This window comes from Anoplopoma fimbria, chromosome 14 (genome assembly GCF_027596085.1).
Source record: "Anoplopoma fimbria isolate UVic2021 breed Golden Eagle Sablefish chromosome 14, Afim_UVic_2022, whole genome shotgun sequence".
Lineage (NCBI taxonomy): Eukaryota > Metazoa > Chordata > Actinopteri > Perciformes > Anoplopomatidae > Anoplopoma > Anoplopoma fimbria.
The window spans coordinates 4,174,404-4,188,733 of record NC_072462.1 but is presented as its reverse complement, the minus strand read 5'-3'; the positions used below and the strand labels follow the sequence as shown (position 1 = coordinate 4,188,733).

Genomic DNA, 14,330 nt, shown 5'->3' with positions numbered 1-14,330 from the left:
CTCCTTTCTTAAACAAGCATCTAAGAGCATAAACCAGAGCAAAAGTATAGCGCAGAAGCAAATTACTACGAAGACAATGAGCATTAACGGATTATGAGCATTAACGCATGTAAACATGTTGTAACTGTAACTTGAGGTAATAATATGCATCCGGAAAATAGCATAATAGGGCCTGTTTAAAATCCTTTCTGGTGCCTTTAAATTCTGAGAAACAGCTTTTCTCATAAATGTTTGTGGTTTCATGATATGACATTTTAATGTGTGCCTTCACTGTTCCTCTCTGTGTGTGCAGTACTGTGTCCGACGACGGACCAGAGATCTTCTTAAGCCCTGCGGTCACGTATGGCCCGCCAGGCCTTGACCTGTCCTGTCCCATAGCCATGACCGTAGCCCATTGTGCGGAGGTCACTGGCGATAATTGGACCATCCGACTAAAGAGGCAAATGCAGGACAACAAGTGGGAGGTGAGCAATTCCTATTAAACTTCAGCTGTTGTTATCAGTTCCATGTTCTCCGCTGTAACATCAGTGCGGAATGTTAACAAGTGCAAACACATGACTTTCACCGGCGGCCAGAATATCAAAACCCATCTGATAAAAACTGCTAGCACTTACTTTGATGAAAATGTTCATCCTGTAGTGTAGCCATGCAAGCACGGAGCCGATTTCAGGGTTGCCAGCTTGGATTCGTCACTCTGTATAAAATCCAGCCTTTCAAGCTCTACCTCATGCTGTCATACATCCAAAAGAAATGTCAGACCGAATGCAAATGGCGGCTATTAGTCATTGAAACGTTCATTTATTTTCCCCCAGTATAATGATGATGGTATTTCAAAGCATTCCTCTTTCATGAATCTGTGAATTCTGCACTGCAGCTGTTCATGAAATAAAAACAGCAACAAGCACAAATTACATTATGATAATTTGTGTACATACTGCACATTCTGTATATCTGTTTGTCTTTTGTTATTTATTATAAGGCAAAACAGTAGACAAAAGCATAAATGTGTATATATCATTATACTCAATTATACTTGAAAAGAAGGATTATACTTACTGGGACCACCATGACTATGACTGATTTAGGTTTGGATTCCTGTGAATTGCACAAAATACCATCCACCAAATACATCTAGCTACTTATTTATTATTATTACATTATTTATGGAAACGAAATTGCTACTTCCTTGCAACAGTAAGGGAAGTGAGTGAGTTGTAGCCAGAGACAGAATACAGAGTACATGTAGTATAATGACTAGAACAGACATAATTGTAATTCATCCACTAGAGCTACTCCTTAGAAGAAGGAAAGTTCTTGTTAGAACCATGCCCCGGAATTTAGGTGTGTTGAAAATCAAATTTGCAGCCATGTGTATATATATTTAAACTGCTAAAAAGTTTATGAGCCTAGTTCAGTCAGATATTCCAGCGTGAGGTCAAAAACCGCTAAAAGAAAACTGGCAAGTGAGCATTTTTAAAATATTCAAGACTCAATAGCTCTAAATACAGTATAGTGCTATCTCTGTGATTTCTTTTCTCACATCAGGCTCTCTCAGTAAAATAACACCTCTGAAATAAAGTCCTTCAACTCCGTCCTGTAGAGCTACTTCACAGTCTCGCAGACACTCAACCAAATACCCTCTATCCATTTTCCCGCTCCGCCTCGGCAGAGTACACATATCTAAGATGCTCTTTTCATGTTTAACTAACCTCATCAAAAAAGCTTTGCGGGACCTCATCGAGGCGGAGTGACCCCGGGTTCGCGTGACCTTGGTGGGCCTGTGGCTCTCTCTCTCCTCCTTTCACTCCGTGTGACATTTACACAGACGTAATTTGCCGGCAGACGTGTTGCACAAAAGGGAGCTATCAAAAGAGCCATCACGGACGGTAGCTATATGCCATCGGAGGGGAGCGAATAAGGGGGAGAGAGAGAGAGAGAGAGAGAGAGGCGGCTGAGAAGGAAGAGACAGGTTCAGAGACAGAGGGGGAGATGTTCTCCAGGAAAAAAAAATCTAACGGCGTGACCCGTCTCTGTCAATGTGAAATAATGAGCCCTTTATCTCAGGAAGGATGCTTACTCAAAACCTAATCTCTGGAATTAGTAATATAATGGGAGATGGAGGTCTCTCTCTCTCTCTCGCCACCCTCCGTCTGTCTCTCTCCCCTTTCTCCCTCGCTACGTCTGCCTCTCGGTGCCATTCCCATTAAAGCGTGCACTCGTGTCCCGCTAGAGTTTGACTCCATCATTTCTTCCCCAGCTGCCTGCCGGGGGGATGAGCTATGTAGTGAGGATCTTTCATGTCTGCTGCAGCGCTAATGGGGCAGGTTTAGGAAGCTGTAGGCCACTAAATTACCTTGCATTGCTTAATACGGCTTAGCCGGGCCATATGCAGTGGGGACCTGTGGGTCACGGCGATGTTTCAAAGGTGATTTAGGGAGGATTGAGCACGAGATGAGGAGCAATTGGCCATCGGATACAACTGCTCCCCGCTAATCCGTTTTGTCAGTGTTACTGTATCCCCATCTGTTTATTGATGTGTCATTATTCATTTGGCCCGCGTTCAGCTCTGCACAGTTCCTGATTCTGAGGCTGTGTATGAAGGGAAGGCTTCCAGTTAACAGTCTGTGAAGCGTCTAAATAATATCCTTCAGCAACACAGACGCCTCTTGAATGTAAACTGCTGCTCTCGTGGCCTGTTACATTACATCGTTGTTCTTTTTGTGTAATTTACTACAGGTAATAAGTGAACAGATTATAGACAGAATTATAGATCAATCATCTTTGGAATGATTAGGGCAGGAACGTGGTCCACGCAAGTATGCAGATGCTTCCAGGTAAGCGAGATAAATTTCATACGCCGTTGTATTCTGGGTTGTGTCTCTTTAAAAAATCTTAACACTGCAGTTAGAAGCGATGTTACATGAAATAACGAGAGAAAGCTGACTCCTTCTGTTCCATTTGGGTTAACATCTGCTCAGAACCACGACTGACGAAGCTCTATCTGAGCATTTATTATTTATTTATGACATTTTGTCACCTCTTTATTTGGACACATTGCATCATCTTATTGGAATCTAAAGTGGACGTAATCATTGTGACATCATCCATTTGTTTGTGGACGGTTATTTTGAAGCGTTGAATTTAGCGATTTTGCCATCGCCATCTTGGGACTACGGCTGCGGCCATGTTGTTTTATTCGCAACCAATAAACAGAAGTTAATATATTTGAAATGCCGAGGAGTGACTTAGAGACGCCAAATACGGCTCTGGTAAAGCATACCCTGCTTTATGGTCTATTTGACTCTAAACGGACCATAATTTACTAAATGAACATCATGCTGTATTGAAGAAGAAACTAGAGATTGAGACCATGAACTCATGTTTTCAATGTTTACTGAGGTAATAAATCAAGTACCAAGAAGTAGGGTCATTTTCTCATAGACTTCTACTCAATCTGACTTATTTTTGCACCGGAGAAGTCGCCCCCTGCTGGACATTAGAGAGAATGCAAGTTTTAAGACACTTCCAATATGCTCTACTCAACAGAACCTTTGGTTGCCGCCTGGTTCCTCAACAGACGGCATGTTTGTTTACTACTGTGGTCATGGAAACGGTCTGATTAGCTCTTTATCGCCCCCTTGAATAATGTTTATTACCACCCACCGGTGCATAAGAGTGCACATTGAGTAGGTTCATCGGGTCGTGTGCCATCTAAGCAAGGCGTTTATCATTAGTGTGGGACCGTGTAGAACCTTGTTTCCGCCCTCAGGTTTACTCACATACCACTGGCTGAATGCCTGCTTTCAGTGTGATGGTTAAGTTAAAGCCTCTTTCTACCTCTGCAAACAAATTATTGGCAGTAATTGAAACGTTAATCATCATGAATCAGTACTCTGAGCTCCACTGTGTATATGTGGGTGCTGGATCCAAAAAAAAAAGTCCTCAGTGAGACAGCATTTGCCATTATTAAGTTTTTTTCATGATTAACCCAAAAATGAACTATCAATGGCTCAAATATGTGCTTAATGCATCAGAACTAAATCTGTTCTCTCACCCGATCCTCCCTCCAAAAGGAAGTGATGTCTGTGGACGAGGAGAGCGCTTCCTGCTACTGTCTGCTGGAGACCCAGAGGTGCCATGTGCTGTTGGAGCACCCGGGCCGCTACGCCCTGGTGGGCGAGCCTCTGAACCAGGACGCGGCAAAGCGGCTGAGGCTGGCTGTGTTTGGTAGTCCCGATACCAGCAACTCCCTGGGCTTCACCCTCAGGGTCTACTGTGTGGACGACACGCCGCATGCATTTCAGGTACGAGGGAAGAGGGAGGATGCAGAAGGAGACGAGGAAGAACCAGGGGTGATTCAATGTAATGAGAAAGTTATTTGCTTAGAATTGAATAGTTTTGTCTTGTCAAAATGTCTAAAAAGTTTGTTCACATTATATTATGTCAAGTGAAGTCAATTGTATTTATACAGCTCAATAACATAAATCACAAATTCGTCTCCATCTGCACAGCATAAGACATCCTGTTTTACTTTTTCAAGCCTGGTTTTGGATGAAGAAAAACTCCCCAAACAAAACAAACAAGAAAGAATAAGCAACTAATTCAAGGTTAAGGCAAAAAGATGACTTTTTCAGTTTGGATGTAAACAGAAACAGACGTCTGTAGGAAGATTAGTCCAGAGGAAGGGCATTTGATAGGAAAGGTCTTTTGGCCTGCTAGCTTCTCTGTCGCTCTGGAGACAGACAGAAGCCCTGTATTGTGGGGAGAGTCCTGGTTGGAGTATAAGGTTTGAGGAGATCAGACAGGAAGAAGAAGAAGGGGCGTGTCCATTTACAATTTTGGGCGTCATCAGAACCATAAAGTGGAAAGCTAAAACTGATGTAATATGGTCAAATGTTCTAGTTCTTGTTCAGAATTCTTGATAGTGGCTGACAACCGAACGTTACAATAATTCAGTCTGGAATCATACAAAGGCGTGAATTAGCGTCTCTGCATCAACCATGGTTTAAAAAAGACCTCATTTTACCTATGTTTTTTTATGGTTGAAGGAGGGTGAGCATAAAAATCAGTGTTTGAAAGAAAGAAAGAAAGAAAGAAAGAAAGAAAGAAAGAAAGAAAGAAAAAGAAAGAATAAACTTCCTACTTTGTGCCCTGCCTCTGTCAGGCTGTACATAGGCACAGTGGTGCTTTATGCTAAATGCTAATGTCACAATAACGGCTATCATTGCCTTCACTGTTGACACCATTGTAGCCTAATGTGTTAGCATGCTACAGTTTGCCATTTAGCAATAAAAGCAAAGTACAGCTGAGGACAATTCGGGGATTTTCCGTCCCCTAGTGTGGCTAAAATTGTTAATATTTGCAACAGAATTTGACTATAACATGAAATGAATTGCAATGGTTTGGTGGTTATGGCTGGTGGCTTTGCCTGGGAGAACGTCTGTCTGTATTTTTTTTATATTTGCGCTCCACTGAAGATCTGCATGTTCAGTAACATTGCCACTGGGAGATGCTTGATGACTAGCAGACAAAGAGGGACTTTTAATTACAAAGACAACAGATGCTCCAAGGTTGCTTCTCTGCCCTTTCTTTGACAAATTTAATTTGCTCTCTGTTAATTAAATGTGTTTCAGCATTGCATTCCACGCGACGCGTATTTGAACACATTGAAATGAGGCACTTTCTCAAATGCAAGAACCAGTTCGTTACTGTGCTCGTAAATGGAAACTCAGAGGAAGGTTTGCCCTTTGCACCAACATGCATTTAAATCTTCAAGCATTCTGATGCAAAAACCGTAGTTTGTTTGTAAAAGTAATTTGTCTCCTATCTTAATTAAACACTTACACAGCTTAACTACTTCTAAAGTTGTGCTGATAGTTTTCCTGAATAGCCACTAGCCTTACTTTTACTTTTTGCTACATTCAAGATGTAGAATTGCATGTGAGCAAAGAGGAATTCAATGTAGAGGCCAAGAGGCAGTCCAGCCCACCTCACTATCAGTCACACACGGTTATTTGTTCTTTTTTTTTATTGCCTTTTGTTTGTGCTTCATACTTCAATTAATTTCCCCTGTGAGCTTGAAGCAGGAATTGATCAGGTTGAAGACAGCCAGTGTGCTTTGCAGTCTCTGAGCTGTGTGACTGAGAGGAAAAACCCCTTGCACACCGGATTCACTATCTAACCCATGAAAAGATTACTGAGCAGTCACACTACCACCTAAAAAGAAACATATCAGTGAGATATAGGGACTTGTTTTGAGACAATGCATCTTGAATTTCTCCAGTGAAAAAAAGCTACTTTTGAGCAGGCTTATTATGACACACAACACTTCCCACGAGAAGTTAAATACAGCTCGAAATAAGATTTTCTCAGCTAATTTAAAGATCTGTTCTTATGTTGAAAGGCCTAAATATTACATATTTTTTCAAGAAATCTTACCAAGCAAGTATAAACTCTTACCAAGCAAGTATAAAACACCTTTTATTCATTGCTTTTTGCCTTGTGCCAGTGCCCTTGGCCTTTACCTACAAAATGACACTCAAACAGACACAAACCAACCAGGACTAGAAAGATACTGACGAATACAAAGAGACATAAAAGGACTACACATAGACACAATACAACTACAAAGATCTGCAAAACAGCTGCAAAGAGACACAAAGAGACTCACAACAGCTATGAAAAGGAGAAAAACAACCACAACATGACTTAAAAAGAATAATGAGACAAAAAACAAGTAAAAAGAAAAATATAATGACAATAAAGCAACTACAAAGAAACACAAAATCCCCACTTTGAGACACAAACCACAAAGAGATGACTCAAAATAGAGGCTAAACAACCAGACAGTCTGTGTCTTGCTCCTTTTGCATGTCTTTGCTCAGGGGCCAAGTTTCGGCCAATGCCCACACCCCTCAATGCAGGATCCCAAGACACAGTCAATGTAAACACAGACATGCAAGAACATAACACACTTGCACACAGATGCTATTGTTCTCCACAGATCAGGAAAAAATACAATATCACGACACGGGAACAGAAAAGTATAATATTGACAAAAGACTTTTGTTTTGATTTTTTCTCTGTTTATGTCTCGTCTCTGGGAACAACCAATATGTTTGAATTTGTTATAACAACCGGGCCGCTCTCTTTATCTGATTTCGAGGCTCTAGCTGTTTCTGCTCTACATGGTACCGTGTCTCTATCAACCATATAACTCACCAACTTTTTTCTTTTCTCCACTCCCCTGCCCCCTAAAAAAACAACCCTCACTTTATCCCTCATCAGGAGGTGGCAGTGGGCGAGCGCAGCAGGGGCGGGCGGCTGCTGGAGGAGCCCAAGATGATGCTGTTCCGGGGGAACACTTTCAGCCTCCAGGTGTCCATCCAGGACGTCCCACAGCTACTCTGGAGCATCAAGCCTTTCACCACCTGCCAGGTAGGCAGTACCTAGAGTGCTGCAGGGATGAGTCGGCATTTATTTGCAGTTCCAGTTCCTGCATCTCTAAGTTGAGAGTTTTTTGAATGTTTTTTTATTAGACGACTGAATACAACCTCAAGCGAGTTTAAAGTTTTTTGTTATTTTATGGCAAATGTCATAAAAATGTTGTTCATTTGTGGATATTATCCTGATTACGTGTAAGTATAATAAACTTCTGTTCGCCACAGAGTTTATTTTCTGCAATAATCCAAAATCCAATGAAAATGTACCATGGGATTTTTATCAAGAGAACCAGCGCGATGCTAACTTCCAGGGTTGGTCCTACAATAATACGTTTTTCCAGCTGTGCGTTTGTGTGATTTAGTGTAAAAGGAATTTAATCAGCGAGCAGGTTTTCTCCGCATGTGCACTTCTGCTTCATCAGGGCCACAGTGAGAAGCTGTGCACCTTCATCTTCTTCAGCTTCCTCTGTTCCTCCATCAGAACCGTCTCCGCTACCAGATTCTTTTTTTTTCTTGCTCGGTCACATCAAAGGAAAAAAGGACAGCAGCAAGGGCACAGCAGGAGATCACACACACACACACACACACACTTACAAAATTAATTATGACTGCCAGGCACACCACACACACACACACACACACACATACACGTCTCCTAGTTATCTTCCTAGGGGTCTACATGCAGCATGTTCTGCTCTGCCCTGTGATGTTTATCCCACCAGTGACATCCTATTAGCAGGATTAGCCCACCGCAGTGCGTCCAGAATACCAACAAGGTGGTCTCGGAGACAGGAGAGCCACCGTGTGAAGATCCTACAGGGAGTGATGGCTGCAGGCTTTCATTCAGACACCACTCTGGTCTAAAGGAGGCTTTTTACAAGTAGCCGTCCTCCCGTCTGATGGATCTGAAGTGAGGATGATTCATCCATAAAACACTGTTTTTGACCTGTTCTCACCGCGCCACTGTCTGGGTCACACAGTAGTTAGTAATGGAAGTCGAAATTGGCTTTTTTTTCTATTCCATTTACTCCAAAGCTCTGATACTTTTGGTTTTTTCAGCTGCCACTATTGGGGAAAATTCAGTGCAAACTTAAATCAAGGTATCTCTGTCTTAATTCCATAATCACATTACAGGTCCTGATTTAACAGATTGTTGCTTACAAGAATATTCAAGGCATATTATAAGAATTTGGAAAAGAAAACATACAACACACTCACAAAGTGGTAAAGATTGCTTGAGGAGAATAAAGTTAATGCTATGGGCTGTTAATACTAAGAAAATCTTCAGGTCTGTAATCATTTTTGACTCAATGTTTCATGTAAGATCAGCCACACTGTTGGTTATTTTGCAAAAGTAATACAAAGTAAGTTAATTTAGGGCTGGAACTAACAATTATTTTCATTGTTGACACATCTGTCGATTGCTTTCTCAGTTAATTAATTTGTTGTTTGGTCTTTAAAATCTGAGAAATGGTGAAAAATGTTGATTAGTGTTTCCCAACGCCTAAGAAAACATCCTCAAATGAATTATGTTGTCCATAACTCAAAGATAATATTCACATTAAATAAGCTGGAATCTTTTTTTTCTTACAAAAATGACTAAATCCAATTAATCAATTATCAAAAAATACTTATAGTTGACTAATCGTTGCAGCTCTAACTTAATTATTTATCCCACGCAACAGGCAGTATGTGTATCATGTATAATTTATGACATTTTTTGCTCTAATGACTCCAGCTCTGTCAGACGCTAGCGGGATACATTTTCCTCCCTCGGGCTCTGAATGCCTGTTGGAGTTCTGTCTGACGGGTAAACCGCTTGATTAGGTAACATCATTGATTGGCTAAAGAGGCCACTCGTTTTGGGCTTAATTAATCATGTAAACAGCAAAGTGGGTGACAAAGTAGCGACTAAAATAACAAATGTGTTTTAGATTCAATGAGTCTGTTCTCTCTCTCTCTCTCTCTGTTTAATCCTGTCATCGTCCGTCTGTCCACGTCTCTGCAGGAGTTCTCCTTTTCTCAGGTGTGGGCCAGTAACCAGCGTCCCCTGCAGTGTGCCTTCTCTCTGGAGCGATACAGCCACTCCTCCACCCAGCTCTCCTGCAAGATCGGCATCCGACAGGTCAAAGGGGAGGAGCAGATACTCCAGGTCTACACGTCGGTGGTGGAGGTGAGTGGCACTCACGGAAACAGACAGCGTGTCCTCGGTGTGCGTGGTGGTGGCGGGCGGTCAAGCGCCTTGTTAATAGGTTATTTTATTACCCTGGATAACTCTTGATTTGATTTAAGGGCCTGCTTAATGAGCCTCTCAGGGAGCTTTTCATGTATAGATTGCAAATTGTCTTGCTAAATCCTTGTCCTTGTGTTCATATTGAGAATTTCAGCCGCAGTATCAAAAAACTCACCTCTCTTCTTGTCCTTTTTCTTTCTTTTTCTCTTTCGCTGCTAGAATGAAAAGGGAGTGGTTCCCTTTTTCACTCAGTCAGACTGCACCATCACCTCTCAGACAGGGTCAAGGGCCTTTAAAATCCCGCCGTCCATCCGTCAGCGGATCAGCGCCACCTTTGACACCGCTAACGCCAAGGGGAAGGACTGGCAGCTCTTGGCTCAAAAGCTCCACATAGACAGGTATCAGAGGGTGTCCGAGTCTTAGAAAACCTGCATTGTCATCATCATTTTTTCATTGCATGCTGTTGACATTTACCCCCTCGATGAGTCATGGCAGCTCCGACACATGAATCAGCTGGTAGCTTTTTTTGGTCCAGGTGTTGTTGCAGAATGATGGAATGCTGCATTCACTGGTCTCTCCCCCTCTGCGTAAACGCCGTTCCCATTTTGAATACTATTTTTTTAAATCTGGAATTAAGGCACCGTGTCAGCCCGCTAATCTTCCATCACCAGCCAGCCTTCAGTAACACGCCACGCTGCTGATTTCATTATAGATCTAGAAACACATGCACACAGAGAGAGAAAGAGATGAAGAGGGTGGCAGGGAGGAAGGGAGAAGGAGGGGGGAGAGTGTTAGGGGCCAACTTTAGCACAGTCGGAACAACGGGAGATAAGCTGCCGTGTTTGGCAGAAATAAGAAGGAAGGTCGGCGACCGCTGACAGGCCGGCCTCTGGCAGGAGGATTCGTTGGTGTTAGCACTCATCATTAGCAGCATCTCTGCATGTGCTCCTGCTGAGCTTTCCAGAGGGTTGTGCCGGGTCAGTATTTGCGTAGGCTGTGGAGGATTTCAGCTGTTTGGATATTGGGCTGATCTCTATTTGTGCTTCAGAGGAGAAGTCAATAATCAAGAGGAAGATTAGATCTGTGCAGTCAGCTCCATCGAGCAGTTGAGGGAAGAAAAGATCACAACAAAAGTACTGATAGTGAGTATTTTCTCACTGTTTTGCCAGTTGGAGGAACATGAGAGGGAAAAGTTAACTCAGAAACTGTGACAGAAACTATGTGATTAAGGAATTTCACTTAAAATCGAGGCTGAAAACAAACATCTGTGACTGAGGAACAGGAAAGGATTTCAGAGTTGTTGTTTTTTTATATTTCCAGCCCAGTTGAACACACCAGTGAGCATGTAATGGGGATGTCTCTACGTAGTTAAGCTGATTTCTGTCATTCTCTCTCTGAATGTGTGGGAACAAATCGGAGGGAAAGTGGGGATAGGGAGGTTAAAGAGGGAAGAAGGCAACAAAGGAAGTTCCATTGTAATGAAACAGTGCCCTCTGTTGGATAAGCATTATAACAGCAGGTGGAGGAAAATCAATGCAAATGATTTTATACAATAACCCATGTGTTCACTCTACCCATGCTGTTGTTGACCTTAAGTCAAACCAGTTTACGCAATCTTTGCTAAAAAATACTAATTGTCAGATTTCTGTATAGTAAGACATTAACTAAAACATTTTTATCAAAAAAGAAAACAAGAGAGCTGGAAATTCAGAAATTACTACATTTCAAAATGGGAAGATATTTTCGACAAATAAGAAAGAAAGTTCAGTATGCCAGTCACAAGAAGAAGGCCACTACTAAGCCTGTGAAAGCAGTAGAATAGTGTCTTTTTTGCTCCTCTGTTTGAAAAAAATGTACCCCCGATGATCTGGTGATCATAGTGATGTCATCAGGGTTGCCTAGACTTAGACTTGAGACTTAAGATTTTAAAAACAGACAGCCTGCAGTATCAACTATGGGTGTGGAGTCTGAAATAAATTATAAGGTCTAATGAAAGACTCTCCTGAGTTGTATCATGGGAAATGTAGGATCCAGTGTTTTTTGGGGAGTTTGACCGACACCAGAGGGTAAAAGTCTGGATATTTTGGCCTCTGCTGCTTTAATTTAGTTTCTATTTTTTGTTAAGCAGTCTCTTATGAGTCACTCAAGTGTATGGAGGTGCAATACCAAATCACTGGAGTACCCCTTTAAATATGTCTTTGCGCTGGCCGTCTTATCATAATTGGTGCAAGGCAATCACTTCATTGCTGAACAGCTATTAACCAGCACACAACCATTTGTTCTCAGCAATTACTCCTCGCCTCGGGATCTACTCTAATACAGTATTCCATTTTTCCCCTTGGCCTGTAGGAACCTGAGCTACTTTGCGTGTCAGGAGAGCCCATCGTCGGTGATTCTGAGTCTGTGGGAAGCCCAGCACCAGGACTCGGGGGACCTGGACTCGTTGGCCAGTGCCCTTGAGGAAATCGGCAAGGTCCAGTCCCCGAGGACCGCCACTCATGGCTGCAGCAGAGAAGAACGGGACTCAGAATTCACTAAACTTGGGTAGGGGGCGGGTCTGCGGCAGATCAGAATAATGATGAACCTTTACTGCATGAACACTGATGAGCAGGTGTACTAGCTTACCTGTGGTGAGGAGGAAGAGGAGAGACAAAGAGGACAGCAGTAGAACCCGGTTTTGGACTGTTACTAAAGGAACACCTCTGCTAAACCAAATAGCACATGCAGACAGACGGGAATAAAGAGACAAAGGAAATGAGTTTGTGTTACTGAGAAGCACCAACAAAAACATTTCAAAGAGATAAAAGTATCCCACAGCCATCTTTGATTCAGAAATGTCAACTCCTGACAAGTTTGATAACCTGTATAGACGGATTACGGATATCTGTGTGAGGAGGACTTTGGGAGCAGACTGCCAATCAGGCTGGTGTGGTGACCTCCCCAGGCTCAGATGTGCTGGCATTTGCCCCCATAACGGTCCTCTTGGGCTGTCAAAATGTTTAGTGTAATGTCATTTTGTTGTCACTCATTTCTCCAGACACCCTAATGCTTCTCTTTTGCTTTTCTGCAGCGTGTCTCTGATGTTAACGCAGGAGTTAGAGGAGAAAACAGAGAGTATGGGGTATTGGATATTCAGATACTGACGCTGATAAGCATTTAAAAATGTCCACATGTGAAAAGAAAATGTATGGCTGTATAAGAGATGACCCTATAAACAGAGCTAGATTGACGTTGATCACATGGATAACAGTCATTTTAAACAGGCCCTATTATGCTATTTTCCGGGTGTATATTTTTATCTCAAGTAACAGTTACAACATGTTTACATGCGTTAATGCCCATAATCCTCCTTGTTTTTCTCATCCTGGCTGTCCTGTAGCACCTCTTCTCACCCTCTCTCTGAAATGCTCCGTTGTTGCGCTTGCTCCTCCCTCCAGAAAGCAAAGTCTGCCCTGATTGGTCAGCTAGCCCGCTCTGTTGTGATTGGTCAACGTTTCACATTTCAAAAAACTCTTCCTCCAGAGCTTCAGCTCCGTCTCTCTCTTTGTTGTTTGAGGGCCAAACTAGCCAGAAGGAGTTTTGACGTCACTTTGTGACCTCATAAAGTTACATTATGACCTCATAAAGTTACAGAAGTGAAGCAGAGAATTCAATGGAGCCGTTTCAGGCAGCTCAGGAGCTTCTGAGGGGGAGGGTAACTCCTTTTAGGCATGGCCTTCAGGTTTTACACTCTACAGACCTTTTACATGTACAAAAATATATATAATACACTAAAGAAGGGAAAAAGTGGAAAAGCATAATAGGGCCATTTTAAACACTTCCAACCCCACTTTGACAGAACACATTGCAGAAGAGGATAGCTTATCCAAATGTACAATGCAGCCATAGGTGCACCGAATCCCGTTATCTCTAATGATCAACCTCTGGTTCACTCTCTGTGTGATAAGTGACGTCATACCTGAAGAGACAGTGGGAACATTAAATACTCTGCAGACTGTTGGCGCTGGTTAAGTGGTGTGTGCTTTCAAGATCTCCCTCTGGGACTTCATTTTTTTCTTGATTTTTAAATTTGATGTGTGGCTTTATTTGAGCTGACATTTTTTGGATATCATTATTTTGGAGACACTTAGCCGTCTCCCACTCCTCTGTCCTCTCCTCCCAGCTAGATTTACTCCACCTGCCCCCCCCCCGGAACATGATAAAGTGACTTTGTGTTGAACCCATGTGTTGGCTCTCTCTTTTCACCCACTTAATGAATTCTTGAGAAACTCTACTGTGGAGAAATCAGCTACAATAAATCTTCAAAAACTCTATTCAGCAAAGAGATGAAACATTTAAATACAAAATCCAATTTTTTTTATAAAAGATGTAAAAGAACAACGTAAGCATCTTTAAGTTTGGCTGGCAGATGCTGCTGTCAATTCTTCTTAGAAGTACTTTAAGTCATATTTCAGCATTTTTGGAAATAAGCTATTCACTTTCTTGCACAGAGTTGGATCGGAAAATTGATACCACTCTGGTAACAATCTTTATTTCACATTTTTGGCACAAAAGCACATAAGCTAATTTCCCAAAATGTCAAACAATTCCTTTAATTAACTAAGACTCCCATTTTCATATAAAAGCTCTACAGTGGAAAAGCAATTCCCCATTGA

General features: G+C 42.1%; 2 protein-coding genes across 4 annotated transcripts in view; both read left to right on the top strand.

Annotated features, from left to right (window-relative positions):
- Positions 1-13,861, top strand: part of unc5da (unc-5 netrin receptor Da) — a 160,377-nt gene extending 146,516 nt beyond the window's left edge. For both annotated transcript variants that reach the window (XM_054612361.1, XM_054612360.1), the window contains 6 exons: positions 293-464; positions 4,074-4,304; positions 7,288-7,437; positions 9,451-9,615; positions 9,895-10,073; positions 12,025-13,861. In XM_054612361.1, coding sequence (XP_054468336.1) covers positions 293-464; positions 4,074-4,304; positions 7,288-7,437; positions 9,451-9,615; positions 9,895-10,073; positions 12,025-12,223 — 1,096 coding nt within the window. In that variant the 3' untranslated portion in view covers positions 12,224-13,861. The remainder of the gene's footprint in view (positions 1-292; positions 465-4,073; positions 4,305-7,287; positions 7,438-9,450; positions 9,616-9,894; positions 10,074-12,024) is intronic.
- Positions 11,733-14,330, top strand: part of tnpo1 (transportin 1) — a 74,647-nt gene continuing 72,049 nt past the window's right edge. For both annotated transcript variants that reach the window (XM_054612362.1, XM_054612363.1), the window contains exon 1: positions 11,733-11,736. The gene's annotated coding sequence lies outside the window, so the exon portion shown is untranslated. The remainder of the gene's footprint in view (positions 11,737-14,330) is intronic.